Here is a 20,502-nt window from a genome sequence, read left to right as displayed (position 1 = left end):
TGGGTTGCCTCTTTGTTTTGTTAACTGTTGACTTTGCTGTGCAGAAGCTTTTGACCTTGATGAAGTCCCAAAAATTCATTTTTGCTTTTGTTTCCTTTGCCTTTGGAGACGTGTCTTGAAAGAATTTTCTGTGGCCAATGTTGAAGACGTTACTGCATATGTTCTCCTCTAGGATTTTGATGGATTCCCTTCTCATGTGGAGGTCTTTCATCCGTTTTGAGTTTATCTTTGTGTATGGTTTTAATACACATTTTAATCAGAATATCTAAAATCTTAAATACTTTCTATTAAAAACTAAATTATATTTCCTCTAAAATATTGTTGAATGATGCAAACTATATACACATATAATAGATGCATATATATAATATATGAATACATATTATATCTAATACACACACATGCATTACATATAATATAAACAGTATACATGGTTATATAAATAATTTGTTTAGGTAGGCAAGAATTACAGATTTTCTTTAATAATATTGAGGAAAAAAGGAAGTAAAGTTACAGTGCCATATAGGAAACGTGCGTATTTTTCACTATTGTTTTTTCTGAAGAGAGAATCCAGTGTTGCCTATAATTGTTATCTTTATTTGCCAATTAAGTCTTTATTATGGAAGGGTTGTGTCAGATGCAATGTTAAAGAGTGTACTGCCAGAGCTTTGGGTGTTTGCATAGTTGCAAAACTCAATATGTGTCTTTTTATCAAAGTTCATCACTTAACACATTTGTAACATAGTGATTAAAAGAAAAGATAAAATAGTAGCACTTAGGGCAATAAAAAGTCACTTATGAAAAGTGTGTTTATGTTCCAGAACGTTAAGTCCCTTAACTGAAAATACAATACAAAATAACAGTAAATACTGACTCATTAAAGGTTCAACCCCAACAGTGACAATAATGAATATTTTTGTATGTTTACTGGTTGTAGCATAGAAAACATTGTTTATATTCAATATAAATATATTTGGGAAGGGGCTTTTGGCAAAAATTTTATTATCTCATAAATAGCTGTTCCGGGATGAATTTTAGTGGTTGTGTGTTGGGGAGTGATTCCCCAATTCCCCACACCAACAGGCAGTTGTCAGGATAACAGATGGCTGTCCAAAAATTCAACTCAATTCTGACACCATCCACCAAGAGATCACATCAGATTACACAGGTTAAGGGCTCGGTTATTAAGACCTCCCTCCTTCCCCCAACATTACCTATACTTCTGACCAGTGGCTATAAATCAGAGGTTCCCACAACCCCCTCCTGGGTTTATTTTATTAGATGGTTCACACAACTCAGAGAAATAGTTTATTTAATAGATTACTGGTTTCTTCTAAAATGATGGAACTCTGGAACACCAGACAGAAGAGATGCACAGAGCAAGGTGTGGGGAAGAGGGTGCGAAGCTTCCACATCCTCTACAGACATGCCGCTCTCCTTAAATCTCTACACTGTATGTGTTCACCAAGCTGGAAGCTCTCTAAACACAATTACGTGGGCATGATTAATTAAATCGCTCGCCACAGAACTCAATCTCTAGCTCTTGATTCTCCCCAGGAGTGGGGACACAGGGAGGTACTGAAAGTTCCAACCCTCTAATCACATGGTTGGTTTTCCTGGGGATCCTCTCCATCCTTAAGTTACCTAAGAGTTTTCCAAAGGTCACTTCATTAACATAACAAAGACACATTTATCACCCTTTATCAGGAAATGCCAAGGGTTTTAGGAGCTTCAAGCCAGAAACTGCTGAAGAATACCAAATATAACATGAGAAATACATTTGGCCATTTGAATGACCTAGTATATATTTCCTATAATCCACAATATTGCACTTCAAGTATATTTTAGTTTTAAAAAGTATCTGTTTGGGGGGCCTGTGTGTGGGTGGCGCAGTGGGTTAAGTGGCTTGACTGCTGGTTTCTGTTCAGGTGATGATCTCAGGGTTGTGAGATCAAGCCCCACATTGGGTTCTGCGCTTAGTGGCTAGTCTGCTTAGGACCCTCTTTCCCTTTCCCCTTGCCCCTGCTTGGGCGAGGGCACACCCTCTCTCCTCCTCTCTCTCAGATAAGTAAATCTTAAAAAAAAAAAAAAAGAAAGAAAGAAAAGAAATCTATTTTGAATAGTGACATCAACAAAATTGCAGAATAGGAAGCCTAGACCCTCCCTGAAATGCAGAAAAAAACAGTTAAGCAATTCAGGCACCAAAGAAAAAACTGTTACACGAATAAAAGAAACAAAGGAGTGGCATCTTGATCGCTGTCTAATCTTTTGATGTGACTTTGTTCCGCTATGGCCTGAAGGTCTTTTTCCAATCTAAAGTACAATCCGGGAGCCTCCTTGTACACTGTGGCGGGACATGCAGTTCTCTGGCAAGTTGTATCAAGAGAAATTGAAAGCCTTATTTTATAAATTTCTAATGCTTTCTTGGGCAGGGCCAGGCCCATAATATGCACATGCCAAACCCTTAGCTCCAGCAGTTGTGTTTATCTTAATCGGTGGAAAATATAACCACAATGCATGCACAGGGAGAAGCGATTCGCGGCATCTGAGTCAGCAGTACAGTGATGTGCAAAATTAGGGCTCTATGCTTTCCTGATTTTCTCCATTCAGACTAATTTTTTTTTTTTTTCTCTGACATTAAGCACCATCTGGTGGGGATGGAGAAAAGAAGCACAGGTCAGTGGGTCTCGGTGACCAACTCTTTCCTGCCACTAATGGGTCGTGTCCCTCTGGCAAGTCCCAATTCCCTTGCTCATTGGATTTCTCCTCTGTGCAAAGTGAACTGTGGAGTACGGTGATCACAGGACAACACTGGTTGTGCAGCTCCAAGGGCTTTTACTTTATGGCACTGCCTCGGCCTTGAGGTTGATTGTTTACTTATCCTTGGGGCACAGATGAGGAAACAGAAGCAGAGGTGACCTATAGCTTGCCTGAGAGCTTGTGCTTATTGGTGGTGTGGCTGGGGCAGACATTGAACCTGGGCTGCCAGACGCCAGCATTGCCTGCTCAAACCACTACCCTGAACCGTCAGAACGCAGAGATCTAAAGGCCAGTAAGGAAGTGAGGGCTCACTCAGTGCTAGGTACTATGTACTCATCGTACATTATATCACAGTGGCTCTTTCAGTCATTATTTTCTTCTTTTTTTTTAAGAGTTTATTTATTTACTTGACAGAGATCACAAGTAGGCCGAGAGGCAGGCAGAGAGAATTGAAGGGAAGCAGGCTCCCCGCTGAGCAGAGAGTCCTATGCTGGGCTCCATCCCAGAACTCTGGGATCATGACCTGAGCTGAAGGCAGAGGCTTTAACCAACTGAGCCACCCGGGCGCCCTTCTTTTCTTTTCTTTTTTTATAGAAATCAAAGGCCAGAGAAATGGAGTCACTTAATGAGAACCATAGTGAAAGCTGAATTCAGATCTAGCCTCCTCTGTTTGCGAAGTCCACATTCTTGCCCTTGCTTCACGTTGTCCAGACAGTCTCTCCCCTGTGTGGTTATCAGACAGGGACAGGCCTTGCGGAGGCTTGAAATGCTGTGGTCTTCCTCCCAGGGCCAGCCCTCACCTCATTCTCTAGCTACAGGCCACCCATACAGAAAAGCCATCATTAATGGCTAATGTGATCATTTACACTTTGTCCTAAAGAAGTTATTATTGGCATGAAAGGTTCGGTTATTTTTCATTTATGTGTACTGATCCTTTTAAAATGCATTCTCTAATTTGTTTTATGGGAACAACTAAGTATAAATTTTTAATAGGAAGACAACTTTTCTCTTCCGGAGAGCCCAGGAATCTATTCCTCAGTGTGGAGTCCTTGAAAGTCAGGATTTTCGAGCTTGGCAGTCCAGAATGCCAGTCCAACCTTCTCTCTTCCTCACTCGCTGTGAGCGCTCTGGACATACGGCTTTGCTTCCTGGATTTTCAGTCTCTGTGCTATATAGACATAACGATAATTCCCCCAAAGATGGCTATAATAATTTAATTAGATAACAAATGACATATAGTATATATTTAATAAAATATAATCCCCTTCAGGAATTACCTGACATAAATTGGCAACTTATATCTGCTTTTGCTTAATATATAATATCAGAAAATATCAAAATCAGGGATGTAGGCCTAGGAATACAAGTAAACACCCAAACAGTGACCTTTCTTTTCCCTGCTGGGTTTTTTCTTTTCCTTTTTTTTTTTTTGTAACCCAGGGCCTCTGGTTTTAATCACCACTGCCAGGTCAGGGAGGAGGTGTCCTCTGATGTGTGGGGCGGTAAGTCCCAGGGTAAGAACAGGAAAATTGGAGTCAGAAAAACAAAGTCCAGTCATTAGTACTTTACTTAACTAACTCTATGACCTCTACAAATTATTTACATTCTCTGTTCTTGTTTTCTCATCTGTAAAGTAGGAAAAGAAAATACCTCTTCTGCTTTGTTTGTAGGCAAGAACCAAACGTATTTATTTAGCTTTATGGCTAGGCAGGAGGATGTGTCTGTCCTTTAGCTCCTTATTTCATTCATTGCACAGCAAGGGTACTGCTGCTACAGGCTTATGCTCTTCTAATTTGTAATCACCAAGAGAGGCTTGAGAAATCTAGATTCCTACAAAATCTAGCACATTATCAGTTAGATAGCTTCGCATTTATTTTAAAGAGATTATCCTCTGTGATACCATGTGATGCACTTATTATGTGATAGTAACCCCATCACTTAAATATTTTAATATTCTGTTCAAGAAATAGCAGTATTCGTGAATCAACCATTAGGAGAGTAATTTTTCCTAAGTCGGTGAGCTTCTGAATTCAACTTTATTCCTCTCTCCTTTAGAGCATTTGAATTATATCTTTCCATTGTTTAGGTTTGGGGTGTGTGTGCCTGTGTGTGTGTTGGGGGGGTCCCCTTCAGTATCCCATCATTCTTCATTTCGGGCCTTTAGGGAATTGTTATTAAAGAATTTGTAGAATGCAGCTGCCTATTCACAGCATGATGTATTCATCAAAATAAATCTATCCAAAGCGTTCAATTTGGGGATTTGGCCTCCTGATGCACTAAAATAAGACATGTTAATTTCTTGCAGACTATTACCGGATGATTCTAAATATCTGCCAAACAGGAATGTCTGTTTCCTTGGGAGGAATTTCCATAATAAAATCCTGGCACCGTTGCTGAAAAGGATAGTTTTATATAAACAGAGAAAAACAACAGCAAGTATTTTCCCCGAGGACAGTTTTAGCTACAGTTTACCAATACGGCTTAGTTATTTCTGTCTTCTTTTATGCTTTTGTTTTGAAACATAACGCAGTTTTACCTGGACGCCCTCCCGGATATTCAGGAATGAGCTCAGTGTGTTGACTAGCTCCGCTAAAGGCAAGACCTCCGGAAAATCGGGAGGCTCCACCGCCTCACCCCTTCCCCCAGCCACATCTCCAGAGGGGGAGAAAGGGTTAAGGACTGTTGGAGAATAGCGGGGCGGGGAGGGAGCCCCGAGGAGGCCCCGGAGCAGCAGGCCCCGCCGGCAGGTGCAGCTTCCAACAGCGGCCGCAGCAGCGCGCGGTGGGCTCCGAGCGCCCCTGTGAATTTGGAGGAGGGACCGCGGCCACAGTCGGGGACCGCCGCGGCGAGGAGTGGGCGTGGCCTCGTTGCTGTGGATGCTTGTTAGGAAAGATGCTGGGAGCCTTTCACTGAGGAGTCAGGGCTGTGTGTGGGGGGTGTGTGTGCCTGTGTGTGTGTGTGTGTCTGTGTGTGAGAGAGAGAGAAAGAGAGAGAGAGAGAGAGGAGGGAAGGAAGGAGATCGACTGAGAGACCCAGAGGTGCTGAAGACCCAGACAGCGCTGGGAGAGCCACTCAGGATCTTTTGGGGGAACCCAACAAATGTGAACATGGGGTCTATCACCGGAGCTGTCCTCAAGACGCTACTTCTGTTATCTACTCAAAATTGGAACAGGGTCATAGCTGGGAATTCCTGTAAGTATACAGCAAATGATTTAAAACTTGCAGGGGTGGTAGTGGTGGGGGGGGCTCTCTGCAAAACTTTAATTCTGTTTTTTTTAATCATTATTATTTGAACTGAAATTGCTGCAAAGCATATTGTTATAAATGAGCCAACCTTAAAAACCTTGCAAATATGACTGGCTTTACACATGTCTTTCCTCCTGATCTGGTCAAAATATGCAAAGTGTCATTTGCTTTCTTTTTTGGCCATAAGCAGGCTCTTATCCTTCCGTCTTTGAATATTCATTGAGAGAGCTCAAGTTCTAGTAAAACATTACATTAGCATCTTAACCAGGGAATAGCCTGTGAATGTCTTCATTTCTTCCTCCTCAAGGATTACTGAATTTTATTGGAATTATGTGTATCAGGAAAACAACTGGCAGACTTTACCTTATGCTGCATTAGCTTGGATTTCTGAAGTTTGCACTGACAGACTGATAGCTGACTGCATCCTTAAATAACTGAGAATAACTGAAATGCACTGCAGAATTCAGGAGCAAAACGGGCAGAGGTGAACCCCAGTATTAAGAATCGTTCCCTCACTCCTAAAGAATGAGATTTGAGTACTCTTGAAAGAGGGGTCTTCATCCCTACATTTTGCTTAAGGAAAAGTGTTTACGTGATTTTTCAAAAGTATGAATTCTTAAAAGCATTATTTTTAACTTTATGCATTTATGATTGGATGTTCTCAGTTAATTGATTCGGGGAAGATTTAGCAAGACCTTATTTCTTATTTAAGTATCATTCAATATAATTTGGCAGAACTCCCTTCATCCATGTTTTATTAGAGATGGAAAAGTTTTAAAAGTTGTATTTGGGTTAAAATCCCCAAATGGGAGGTTCCCCCCTCCTTGACGAATGATAAATAAGCCCTGTAAACTCAACTTTTTACCTCTTTCTCTGATTTAAAAAGAAAAGCTCATTTGCTTTTCCAGAAAGGGCTATGAGGCCTATTCAGGAATTGATGTTGCTGTTGCTGTATAACCAGGGTTAGATTTGGGGCTACAAATAAGCCAGTAATCAGGCATTTGCTCCCGTGCATCCCTTGAGCACACTAAAGCACTTTGATGTGGGAAAAACATGATGAATGAACCTCTGGCCCAAGTCAGATGTCCATTTACACCGCACGGGCTCCTGTGATTTCAGGTTCTCATGCATATTAGCTCATAGACTGGCGTGGTATATCCATCACTCTGCAAGAAGAGAACACCCTCCAGATGCTGCACTGTGTTTCAGACTCGGTTTTCATTTGGTTGTATAAGAATTCCATGAGACAAGAAAATTTACCTGTTTCCACCTGGTCAGAATCTTGGAAGGCTGTAATGGTAGCTTTTGACAAGCATTGCAACAAACAAACAACAACTAGACAGACACACACACCACACCCCAACAACTAGACAGACACACACACCACACCCATGCACACAAAGTTTTGTTGAGAAGGCTTAAGTAATTCATCGTCCAACTACAGAAGTTCAACAAAAAAGGAAGGCACTAGAGGTCACTCTTACAATGGAAAGCACATCACTTGAAGCGTCCTTCCCTTCAGAAAAGCAGAGCTGAAGTCTGGCCTAGACACAGTCAAGCCTTATCAAGGCACTGCCTATATTTAGATTAATAATATATGAGTATGATTGATATCTGTTTGATTGATAGTCGTTTATGTTTGTTTGCTTGGAGTCCAATAAAAGGCAGATAGACACTAAATAGTTTTTGTTTGTAACAGATCTTTTTAGTGAAGGGCAGAGGAGCTGCTGAGACCTGAGGAAAGCAGAGTATTCAGTAGTGCTGGGCTTCTGGCTGATACTTGAAATTTCAACCCTGGTTCTATATTCTCTCAGCTTTGGTTTGTTTGTGAAGTGGTTTAATGTTCTTCTAGATACTTGAAAAACTTATAAGAACCTGTAGAATTTTAAATTACTAGGAATTATTTAAATATTGAAGTTGGAGTTCTTGGTTACCATATATTGAGTTACCATATATTGAGTTGACAGTTGTTAGAGTGTCAAAAATGCAATTAAGTGCCCTCATCTAACTAAAATTGTATTTAATAATTTCTTGTTAACATCATTTCATATGTTTTTCAATAATACATATGAGAAAAATTTCATTTCCCAATTTTTGTTTTATTCTTTAGCACTTAGTGGGTTTTTTTTAATTTTTAATTTTTGGTTGGAAGCAAGGTCTACTTACTAACAAGGCACTTCATATGTTTTCTCTTGTTTGGAAGAACAAGTATATATGTTTACTAGCAAGGCTGGGATTTGATGTATGGACAAGTGACCATCAACCAGCATAAGTATTTTTATTTTTTTGTATTTTTCATTTTTTCAGCATAAGCATTATAAAGTCTTACAGTAACACCAATAATTCTTCTGGACAAGACTTTGTATTAAAACATGAATCAATCTTGAATACCAATGTTAAAGTCAGGGAGAACTGAATATAAATAAATAAAATTAAGGGTCAGTGTCCTAGGTGAATACAAAGACCTTCTCCCTTTATTTACAGCTGATTCACCAAGAGCAGATCTGTTCTCCACTGAGTCAGCCCAAGACTACCCAAGGCTGTCAGTGTGAAAGCTTTCATGGGACAGCACTCTAAACCAGGAACAGCTCAGGGATTAGGTGCACTGTAATTTGAATGTTAGTTGAGCAAAATCAATCAACATGGTAACTTTACATTGGAAGGATTCTGTGCAAATAAACACATGTCTGTATACATGTTCATGTGTATGTGCATGTATATATACATAAATAAATCTGTATAAACCACCAGACGCATGTGCTCACTCATATTTGGTGACTCTGCCCACTCCTCACCTGTCTACAGATGAGATATGTTGAATGGACCCCATCCTTTGTCGACTAGCGCCCTACTGGACATTTCAAAAGCAGTGAACCAGCCCCAGGTCTTTCCCCTTTGTTCTGGTCAAGACAAACGTGCTGTTATGTTGAGGTGTTCCTTTCATGGAAGTTTAGAGACAGGTCCTTCTGGAAGAGCTTGCTCTGTGATGCGTTGTACAGACTGTTGTTGGTTTCTTCACTTGCTCCCAAGAGACCTGAGTTGTGAGAAGGGAGATCTCTATTTTTAGAATTACTCTTATGGACCCACGGTTTCTTGCTCAACATGAAGGTGTTTTGGGAAGAGTTGACCCACCACAAAAGAAGGAACAGTTGTATGGACTAAGGCAAGTAAGAGTCTTGCTGTTATTTTTACTCTCGCAGATCATGTGATGAAGGCTTCCTGGCATCCTGCTGAGTCTTACTCTGAAAATATTTAATGCTCACCAAGTAGCTTTTGAATGACTTAATTAGAAGTTAAATTCTTTCTTTTATCTAACTGAAAAAAAGGCTTATCTGAGATCTACTCTGACAGAAGCATGGGAAGGGTATGTTAAAAATCAGCAGTAGATGAGGGTAAATGCTTGAGTGGATCATCACTCTTGTGGGGTCTGGGCTCCAATGTGAAATGCAACTGGACAGATTCCCGAATTGTTAAAACTCAACCTTGCAATTCTTTCCTGAAGCTTCCTACTTTTCCTCCTTCTCCCAAGAATTTCTGCCCATGGCAAAAAACAGACTGTAATAGTAGAGTACTGATGAAATATAATGATATGATACAATGCATGAATAGGTGACCTTCGGACATTCAGGTGAGCTTGGCTTTGACTTACTTTTCTAACAGAGACACTGCTTTGTTTTCTTCAGTTTAGTGCCTTCTCCCCACTTCCGACTGCGTGCATCCCAAATAATTTCCGATTAGGGCCGTCTCCAGCTCTGGGGATGACACAACTCATACCTAACATGGGGCTCAAAAATAGGACTTTCACAGCACTCATAGGGCTCACTCTTAGTAATGAACATTATTGTCTTCTAAAATTTTGGAAATTGTGTCAGATATCAACAGTTCCTTTAAGGGACCCAATCTTTATATCAAGATCGAGTTAATTTACCTCTTCAGGGAAAACAGTTAGTAGAATTGCATAACATCAGTTGTAAGATAATGCAATATTTACCTCAGAGGTTGGCCACATATGGCCCATTGCCTTGTTTTGTAGAGCCGGTGAGCTGAGAGTCATTTTTCTAATTTTAAATGTTTGGAAAAAAAAGTTTTAACAAATGTTTGGAAAAAATTAAAAGAATTCTTTGCAGCACAAAAAAATTAAATGAAATTTGAATTTCGGTCGTCCATTCCTGTCATTAGTAGACCTGTGTGGCAAAAATTTGTATGCATTATTTTTATATTTTGCATTTTATCAACAAAATTTTCTTAAAATAATCTCCCTCTTTTGATATAAAGATCTTCATAATATTCTTTACTATTTGGCTTTTATAGGAAAACACCCATGGATTTAAATAACATACAATATAATGGTGATACATGGGTAATATATAAATTATACTGCTATGATGAAATTTAGTCTTAATTATTTAGCACAGAAATACATACTTGTGGAATTGTGGTACTGAAAGTAATTACTAGGAGGTATAACAGAAGAGACCTTCAAATCAGTATCTTCCTCATATGTTTCTTCTTAAAGACTTTATTGTTCAGAGATATTATTTCAGTGGGTGTGAATTACTTGTAACTATTTGTAAAGCTTAAGCAGTTTTGGTTGCTAAAGGGGCACCTTCAATCTTAAGTAATCCGTTAATATAAGAAGTTCAATAAAGTGTGTAAGTAATTGCATCTCAGATATTTCAAATGAAAATTCTGTTGTTATTTTATACTTTCATGAGTGTAAATTATCCCATTCCATACTAATTAGAAACCTGCATTTGGAATCACTGATTGTATGAGGGAGATGATCTTACTGGAAGAGTATTCTCATCCCTATGACATTTACAGTAGCAGCTTCCTACAAACTCTGAAATTGGCAAACTTTCTAGAATAAGTTAAAAAAATAGACTTTCATTTAAGCACTGCCCACTGAGAATTCATAATAACTAGGCAGGTGCCTTTCACCTACTCATGCCAACATAATTAATTTTTATGTAAATGTCTTGTCCATTTGGAATTGTATTTCCTTTTCATTTCCAAGAACTGATCATTGGCCTCATTTTATTTACACTGCCCTGTTTAATGTGGGGTTTATTAAAGTTTAAGTTAAAAATATGATGGAATATAACATTTTACAAGTTCTTTTCATCGAAATTCCATGGTAACTTTTTCCCCGAAGTAAATGGCCATGTGTTAACATACTTTATTTTTCATAATTCTGTTAATTTTAATGGCTCGGCTCTAATGAAGATTTCTGTCTTATCAAAAAACCAACTTCCAAATCAGAGACAGCCAAGGATTGTCTCATAGAGCTCACTGAAATGTGACATTTTCTGGGTGTCAGCAGGAACTGTAGTGGGGTTCATGACTGTCCACTGTGAACACAGATGATGAGGTCAGGGATACCTGCCATTACATGGCTCTGAATTTTTTTTTTTTACAACAGATTATCAGTTTTGCTTTATAAATATCTGTATTTCTCAAGTTGATACCATATTTAGAATTTGAATGGCTTTTACTTCAGATAAATCAGTACTAGGGCCTTAATATTGTCAACTGATGAATCCCACAACCTTTAGGTTGCCAGTTAGTAAGTTTATCTAAGTCCTCCAGCCTCCTTTTAAAATCTTTCTTTCCTTCTTAGTGTTGAAAGTTCACAGACCCACCCAGCTCCTGAAATCAGTGGAAAGAGTAGTGAAAGCTTTTCCAACATTGTTATGTTCACCCCAGATACGCATATTTAGATAGGTAGTGAATATCTCTGGTGAAATATTAAATAACGCAGGCTTTGATCTGATTTTTTTCCGTGGGCTGGTATTTCAATTCCTGCTTAGCTTAATTTTTAAAAATTTTTATTGATTCAGGAATTTTGTCCTCCATAACCTTTTTAGTATTTGTTGAGAATCATTGCTGTTTTTCAAGACAAGTATGATGGCGAAGGGGAGACCTGTCGCAGAGTATTTGCTTAAAATAGGACGTGTTTCAAGAATGAACTACATTCATGTAGTGAAATGAGCTGTGTTGTGGCAGTGGTGGAGCGAATTCTCATAGAATTTATGGATAATTGTTTTAATGGGTATTTCACTTAGACACTTTTAGAAATACCCTTTAATAAGCAGATCTTTAAAAACAGGTCTCGAATTGTAGGATTAAATGCTAAGGTCACATAAAAAGGAAAATCTCAGGAAGAGAAAAAAGTGCCCCAAACGAAATGCAGACAAAAACTTTGGAACTTTAGGAGAACATGTGACTATATTGAAAGTCTTTCCTTTTTTTTTTTCCTGGTAATCAAGGTTGTAATTTATTTTTACAATTGAGATATTTATATCCTTCTTACATTGGCATTCAAAGAATATGTTAAATTCTTTTTTTGAAATTCATTTAGCTGACATGTAGTCCATCCCTAGTTTCAGATGTAGAGTTCAACAATTCAGCAGTTGCATATAATACCCCATCCTCATCACATCACATGAAGTTGATGTGAAAGGACTTTTTAAGAAAGTCTTTCTTAAGGGTAGAATGAATTCATCAAAAAGCCTCAATTAACTAAATAGTCTTAAATGAAATTTTTACCTTGGAGATTAATATTGTAATTTGAAGGCTTCGAGAGTTTAAAAAATATTTAAAATTTCTTAATAGTTTACCCATAACTCTAAATTACAGTAAATTGTACTTCTAAATAATGGAGGTGTCACTGACCATTGGATTATCTTTTTGACTGCTTTTTTGGGGGAAACTAAAATTTCAACACTCAAATTTCTTCGGTGAGTTCTAGAGCTGTAGTTGTTTCCTGTTTCCGGTGCTTCGAGTAGTTATACATGTATGTATGTATGTATGTATGCATGTGTAATTTTTTATTTGACTTCTAGAACCAACTTTCTTTGTTTTTAGTCTTTGAATTTAGACCCTCTACAAACTGATTGCCCCAGGTCCGTGTAGTAAAGACCAAATCTGATACTCTACTTCATAAGTAAAGATATTTTTTTTCCCAGTTGATTTCTGGACAATAAAGTTTTTGTCAGAATGTTCTTGCTAAGGTGTTCGGGTACATGAACTATTATGTACCATGTACACTATTATGTAATGGTAAGGAATGTACATGTAAAATCTATTACAAAGTATCATTGTTTTCATTCTTTTGAGGAAAATTGGTATTTGGAAGAGGAAGAGTATGTGTTTGGTTTGGGGTTTTTTTTCCCCTCCAATGAATTTTTGTCATGGTTCACAGAAAAGTGGTACTCTGGTAATAAAAGCAAAGATAAAGCATAACAGGAGGTAAAAATAGTCTGTTTATGTTACAGTTAATGAGTCATTCCAATGTAATAATTGGAAAAGTGAGTGAAGCTTGAAAGCATTTGACATTTTAAGTAGTTTAAAATTAGTAACTATAAAAGTTTTTAATGCTATAAGTATTTAATAGAACAGTGATGAAATTTACCTCTAAGGTGTTTAAATCACAAAAGAAAAAAATGGTATGATATGTATCAGTTGGCCATAACTCTAATTACTTTTTTTATTAAGTACCTCTCATTACTTGGCAGTGCTCTAGAATAAGATATTATGTGCTTCTAAATCATAAAAGACATATTTGTTTCTGTAACCGTTTTTTTTCCCCCACTGGCAATTATGGTACTTACAACTGAGGTCATAGGTTGATATTAGTTTAGAAACAGCATGTAAATATATAAATTCACCTGCCTCCCTAAATTGCATTTATTTTATAGTTTCAAAGCAAACTATAACCTATAATCTTATCACTGACGTACTCTGCAGTTATAACCTATATATAGAGATTTTTTTTTTAAATGCCCTTTGAATAAGGGCACCGATAAACTCTTTTTGGACTTGGTCACAAGCTTTGGAGTTGGTAGATGCCTGGGTGACACTGAATAGATATCTGAACTGAATGGCTCACAACTGAGAGCCCCACAGTTTGCTATCAACCTGACCTTTGCTGTATCAGACCCAAGAGAGAGATTTTGGGGAAAATTTGAGAAAGTTAAATTTCCCTCTGGGCTAATAGTTGTGCTGTAAGAGATTGAATATCTATCTATCTTGAAGACATCTTTAGTTTTCAAAGATAATGATATGTATCTGTCTTTTTTTAAACAATTTTTTAGTTAAAGATTTTATTTATTTGAAAGAGGGAGAGAACAAGTACGAGCAGGGAGGAGGGGCAGAGGGAGAAACAAACTCCCTAGTGAGCAGGGAGCCCAACACAGGGCTCGATTCCAGGGTTCTGGGATCATGACCTGAGCCGAAGGCAGATGCTTAACCAACTGTGCTAACCAGGTGTCCCATGTTTGTCTTTTTAAAATCAGATCAGCAGATAGCCAAAGAGAAGGAAGGAGCTAAATTGAGACTGGTCTGTAGGGGAAATGAGTTGCTAAGATGAAATTATCATAGTGTGTGTGTGTGTGACACACTGCCATGCATATGTTGGAAGATATGTTGGTGGAAACTGGGAACGGTCCATATTGGCAGAGAAATGGAAAACATTGTCCCTGGGTGGCACATTTTTAATTAAGTAGTGTTGGAATATAGAATAAGATTATTTCTTAGTTGCTACTATACCAGAATAATCTCTGGTATAGTTTTAAAAAACAGTATATGGGGGCACCTGGGTGGCTCAGTTGGTTAAGCGACTGCCTTCAGCTCAGGTCATGATCCCACAGTCCTGGAATCGAGCCCCACATTGGGCTCTCCCTGCTCTGTGGGGAGCCTGCTTCTCCCTTTCCTTCTACCTGCCACTGCCCCGCTTGTGCGCTCACTCGCTCTCTCTCTCTCTCTCTGTCAAATAAATAAATAAATAAATAAAATGAAAAAAAACCAGCAACCAGTATGTGGGATTAAAATTTAGCAAGAGGTCTTTCTGAATTCAATTTAAACTCCTTCCAAACAGAGGGGTAATATTGCCATTTTGTGATCCCAAACTGCTTTAGTTTTTAGCATATGACATGGAGATCTCAGGGACCCCAGCATTTAACTCAACTTCTAGCTAATCTTTCTGAACATGACAATGAAGGCAGAAAATGGGGGAGAGATTTTGGCTTAAACACTGCTAGATACATTGAAGCAGAATGTAACTCTCAAAGACAATGCAGTGAAGACACTGGTACCAAGAGAAGGGCATTATAAACAGAGTTTAACATTGTTCACAATCATTTGCTTTTATCTCTCAATTTTGGCTGATATTGAACAAAAAGAATCTATCTCCAAGATAGATATTCCAAGGCGGGAAGCTGCATGAAAGCTAGCGATCCTCATAATTAAGGATTTATAATACATATTTACATTTGCCATGTTTTAGATGCTTAGGACTTAATTAAATGAACATTGCTGAAATAAAAACAATTCTATCTTAAGTGGTGGTGAGGGAATTCTGTGCAAGGTTATAAAGCTGCTCAGATAGGCTCTTTGGTTCCATTGTGTGTATGATTTCTGTGCTTATTTGAAGTGTTGTGCTTTAACATGGAGACTGTGTTGTAATCCTGTTAGGAAAACGTCAGGTGCCTGTAAAATGTCATAGCACAATCTTTTAAGTATCATAAGATGTGTAGCCTTTCCTCATACAAACGAAAGGGAGGATGCTTTGGGAAAGGAAGCAGGATATGGTTAAGAAAGCGATGAGCAAGCACTGAAGATAGCATTTGGTTTCCTAAACTCACAGCATCCTATAGGACCTAACCTCCAAACAGAAGACAGTGAAATAAAATATTTCATAGTCAAATACCTATTAGAGAAATGGAAAAAGTAGGCTCATAAAAATCTGATATGGAGTTTTAGGTACTAAGAATAAAACGATGATCACAATGATTTGCTATGCTTGACATATAAAACAGCCATTTGCTGGTGTGGCTTTGTAAATGACCACATTCGTTTCTTGAAAGCCTTGCTATGTGCTTGCCTATGGAATGGTTTCTTTCCATCTCTCTATTTAGATACACAGTTGCAACACACTATTTAGCATGGAAAGAATGTATATGTAGTATATGTAGTGGTATTAATCACTGAAACATTCTCTAGAGAAGATGCTGGCAGTTCTCTGATTTTCTGAGTTAGCAGAATGGAGCCTTGATCATTTTCCTTTTTTCCTTCTTCTGGATACAGGGATGATCGGGCTGTGACATCTGTCATCTTCAGGATTGCCAGGGTTGATTTGGCTGGTAGGACCGGCGCGGCAGCTGTCTCCTTCCCTCACGACTTCCTGTGACTTCCATTCCTTCCATTTCACATCATGCATGATTTTTAAATACTACACGTATTATTGTATTTTTAGGTGAGCCTGCCATAATGCATTGATATGTTTCATCAGTTTTTAAGGTTTTATCTAAAAAGAAGGTAACTCCTGCCTTGTAGCTCTATCTCATTGTTAGGTGCTTTCAGTAATAAGTTCAGCCTTATTAGCATAGCAAGGGTGTATTTTCCTCCTCTGTATTTGCTGATGGCTCCACCTTTGTCTCTCTCACAGTGCTGCCCCTCCCCTTGTCCTCTGGCCTCTATTGTCTGGCCTTTACATCCGCTGTTCTTTTTGCCGGATGGCCATCAATCCCTTCCCCTTGAATCCTCCTGGAAAACGTCTACCTAAAGCAAGCCTGACCTCCTTCCTGTGCGGAGCCTTTCCTGATCAAACCATCTCAGCTGTCACCATCTTGGCAGAATCTCCAGAGCACCCTAAGTGTTCGCCTGTTCCTGCCCTGATCATAGACTCTCAAACTGTATTTTTCGAGAATATGTCTCCTTTACAAAACGGTGAAGTCTTTGAAAGGCGAAGGTATTATTTTAATCATTTCTGTGTCTGTAACACCTGGCACAGTGCCTAGAGAAAAGAGGATATTCAGTAAATGTGGAAAGAATATACCAAATGGTGGCTTATCTGTAATTTTTTTTTCCAGTTGAAACACCAAAAAGAGAGGAGATAAACAGAATCAGTCTAGATAAACTGGAGCACTGTGTATTATTTTAATGATAAAAAAGTCATTTTTAGGTAGGGGACCACTTATTTTTGCTTTTTTTTTTTAAAAAAACCCTTTTTTTGGATTTTGTATTTATCTCTATTAGATTTCATTTAGGTAGGCTGAGTACTTTATTCTGGTCTGTCGTACGTAATTCATTAGGATCCATACTATCATGGCCAACCGATTCTTATTGGCTCTCCTGCTCCTCCCTCCTTCCCTCCCCGCTTTCTTATGTATAGCAAATATAATCTGATAGGCTGGTATCTCCCATCATGTTTGGACTGAGGACCTCAGTGAACAGGCAAACACAAAATACATCATGAGCCTAAACTGGAAGTGCATCTGCCCCTGTCCAGGCCCTCCTTGCGCCTCTCCATCTCTGAAGCTGCCACATGATCTCCTCCAGTTTGGAACTTGTGCTGAAATCTTGTCCCCACATTCTGGAAAGAAATCTTCGATTTCTTCATCTGTCTTGGTCTTCAGTTCCTTTATGTTGGCTTGTATTTTCTTTTTTCCCACTTAAAGATTTTTTTTTCCTTTACGGAGGGTAAAAGAAAAATAAAATTAGTTCTCTATTTTTAAAATTTTCATCACTAACTTTATAAAGAGTGTAACCACAGCTTCCTGGTGCTTCTCTCGCCTGCAACCATACGCAGCACTTTTCTTCATTGTCTGTAGCTACGTTTATAAGCATTTGTGAGTTCCAAACTTCTTTTTTCCTCTTTGAATTGTACACATATTCTTTCTGTTCATTTCCTGTAACTCTTCATTACTCTTTTTAGATTCCTGTCATGTTTCTAATTCCTCATTGTGTACCTTTGTGATTTTCATTGCCAGATTTGTAGAGTTCATAGCTTTCCGTGTGTGCTGACATATGTTATCATTCATATTGGCAAATATTCCTTTTGCGTTGGGCTCTGTAGACTCTAAGGTGGTGGAGGCAGGCATTACTATTATTATTTTACAAACTAGGAAGTGGAAATTTAGGAGGTACTTCCAAAGTCATCTAGTAAGAAAGAATAGGGCTAAAGACTTGGGCCCAATGTCAGTGATGGTAAAGGCATTGCTCTTTGAGATGGAACACATTCATCTTCTCCATGAGCCTTTGAAATCACCTCCCCTGTGTGTTAGAACCCACACCGCCTCTTCTCAAGGTTCTGTCTCTGGCACGATCAATTATAAGGTGACATGCTTACTTTCTTCTAAGGATTCTGTCACTTACATTTTATTCACAAGCTCTTCCTTCCTCTTCAGCATGAAATGTCAAGCATCTCTCGGCATATATAACCATAAAATATCCTACTCTGAATGTCCATTGACTCCCCTTGCTCCTTGGTACCGGAGACCTACCCACTCAGTTTAAATTTCTTCCTTGAGTCAACAATTCCAAGAACAGGTCGGAAGGGACTGAAAAAGCTCAAATGACCAAGAAAAACCAACTCCTTTCTGCAAGCTTGCAACACTGTGTGAGCCGGGCATTCTGCCAGTGTTGTTTCTTTCTCTATTAAATCCCTCTCCTTGCCCATTCCCTTCTCCATTCCCTTTGGGCGTTGTATTAGTCTGTGACGGCTGCCGTAACAAATACCACAGGCTGGGAGGCTTAAACAACAGAAATTTGTTTTCTCCCAGTGCTGGAGGCTGGAACTCAAAGATCGAAGCGCGGGCAGGGTTGGTTTCTGGTGAGGACTTTCCTCGTGGTTTGCAGATGGCCGCCCTTTTACTGGGTCCTTGTATGGCCTTTCCTCTGTGTGTGTGATCAGTCAGAGAGAGATCCCTCGTGCCTTTTCCTCTTCCTATAAGGACACCAGTCCCATCAGTCCCGTCCCACGATGAGGGCCTGTGCTGCTGATGGGCGCTACTTTTATGAGCCCATTTAACCTTAATTACCTCCTTAAAGGCCCTGGATCTTGGCTCCAAATATAGTCACATTGAGGGTTAAGGCTCCAATATATGAATTTTGAGGTGGGGGGGGCACAATTCAGTGTGTAATGAGTGCTCTCTCTGTCTCAGCTGCCTGAAAAAAGTAAATCTCTTGATATTTGGGAGAATTTTTGCAAGCTCAACAGCAGATACGTTGTTTTTACTGATTGAAATGTATCAGGTGAGTGACATCGTCTTCCACTTGATTCCCTTTTCAATGGCGTTGCTAGGATGACACCCAGTGCGCTTCTCCATTAGCTCCTGCTGCCTGGTTGGGAGCTACCACCGTCCTGTCTCTCCTTTCCTTTTGTCTGCGCCTGGTGCTCTCTACCTGTCTCCACCTGAGAGTTTCTGATATCTCTTAGAGGAGTGCATCTTAATGACACCAAAGATTGCCTTCCCATCATTTCACAATGGTTTTATAACTTCGAAGCAAATCATTTTCTTTGTGAGCATTATTCTGTTCTAAATCGTCCTTCCAACAAGTCTTAGAGATGTATAGGTGATAATTTAGTTCCCTTTATTAAAAATCACCTCTTTATTTATCACCCACACTCCCACAGCTTTTATCATAAATGTTATTCTATCCCCCTCCAAATTACTTTCTCCTCCGTGTTGCCGAGCTGCAGTTACATAGCTATTTGCTCTGTGTGTTTCTCGTGTCCCGTTCTCCAAAGTGGATTTTGCAGTTTGTTTTCTCTGGTGCTTTTCCTCTTTCTGTCTGCAAATCTCAGGCTCTCCCTTTTCATCCTGTGATCCTTCTATGTCTAGTCACAAACAAACAAACACGACGTAAATAAAATGAACAAACAACCATGATTCTAATAACTTCCTTAAATTCAATTTAAAATTTGTCTAATTTTAAATTTGTAGAATGCCCTCTAGTATTGGGAACTGGAGCAGATGTTTGCCATACATTATTTCACTCAATCTTAACACAGCATCTGTTCGCACCCAGTCTTTCCTCTTATGGGTGTTTTCCCATCCTCCCCAGTGCATTTCTCTTGTGGCTAAATAGTCTTTGTATTTATCTTTTTTAATGGTTTGTAATAATCTATCAAGTGGATGCACTCTTATTTAAACGTTCCTCTATTTTGAACCAATTGATTGTTCATTGATTTATTTTTAAATTCTCTTCGTCTACCAGTATCTGCTTGTACTAGTACTGGCGATCTTCAGATTCTCATAATTCTCTAAGATCACAGTATCTGAAGCCATTTACAAATGTCAGTGTCACAAACTGTTCAGTGTCTTTGTCCCACTTTGGCAAAAATCTAAATTTCTTTTGGAAGGAGGAAATTTAAAGGAATAGCTGTCTTACACACTTCCCTTTCCTGCTCAAGGATTTATAACACTTAAAGATGGTTCTCTGTCTCTTCTAGCGGTATCATTTGTTCAAGCATGGATCAGAGGAGGTGGGTAGAGATTGCCATGTCTGACAGATCTCAGAAACGCATCTGTCACCCTGCAGGAAACCTGCTCACTCATCAATTGGTCCTGTCAGTTATACACACCGCTGTCTCGTTGTGGCGGCCCTCAGCAGTGCCACCGATCATCCCGACATGTGTCCCTCTCAGGAGCTCCATGCCCCTGGCCTCTGAAGGGCTGCTGCGGGTGGAGGTTTTTGGTTGTAACCAGGAGC

The 20,502-nt window shown here is 39.1% G+C and overlaps 1 protein-coding gene across 2 annotated transcripts in view; it reads left to right on the top strand.

Moving 5' to 3' along the window:
• Nucleotides 1–5,652: 5,652 nt before the first annotated feature.
• The window catches only part of CNTNAP4 (contactin associated protein family member 4), a 238,368-nt gene continuing 223,518 nt past the window's right edge, over nt 5,653–20,502 (top strand). For both annotated transcript variants that reach the window (XM_044255693.1, XM_044255692.1), the window contains exon 1: nt 5,653–5,952. In XM_044255693.1, the coding sequence (XP_044111628.1) occupies nt 5,868–5,952 (85 nt within the window). In that variant the 5' untranslated portion in view covers nt 5,653–5,867. The remainder of the gene's footprint in view (nt 5,953–20,502) is intronic.

This window comes from Neovison vison, chromosome 7 (genome assembly GCF_020171115.1).
Source record: "Neovison vison isolate M4711 chromosome 7, ASM_NN_V1, whole genome shotgun sequence".
In the NCBI taxonomy this organism is placed as follows: domain Eukaryota; kingdom Metazoa; phylum Chordata; class Mammalia; order Carnivora; family Mustelidae; genus Neogale; species Neogale vison.
Note: the sequence above shows the minus strand (reverse complement) of the source record. Positions and strands in the feature narration are given on the sequence as shown.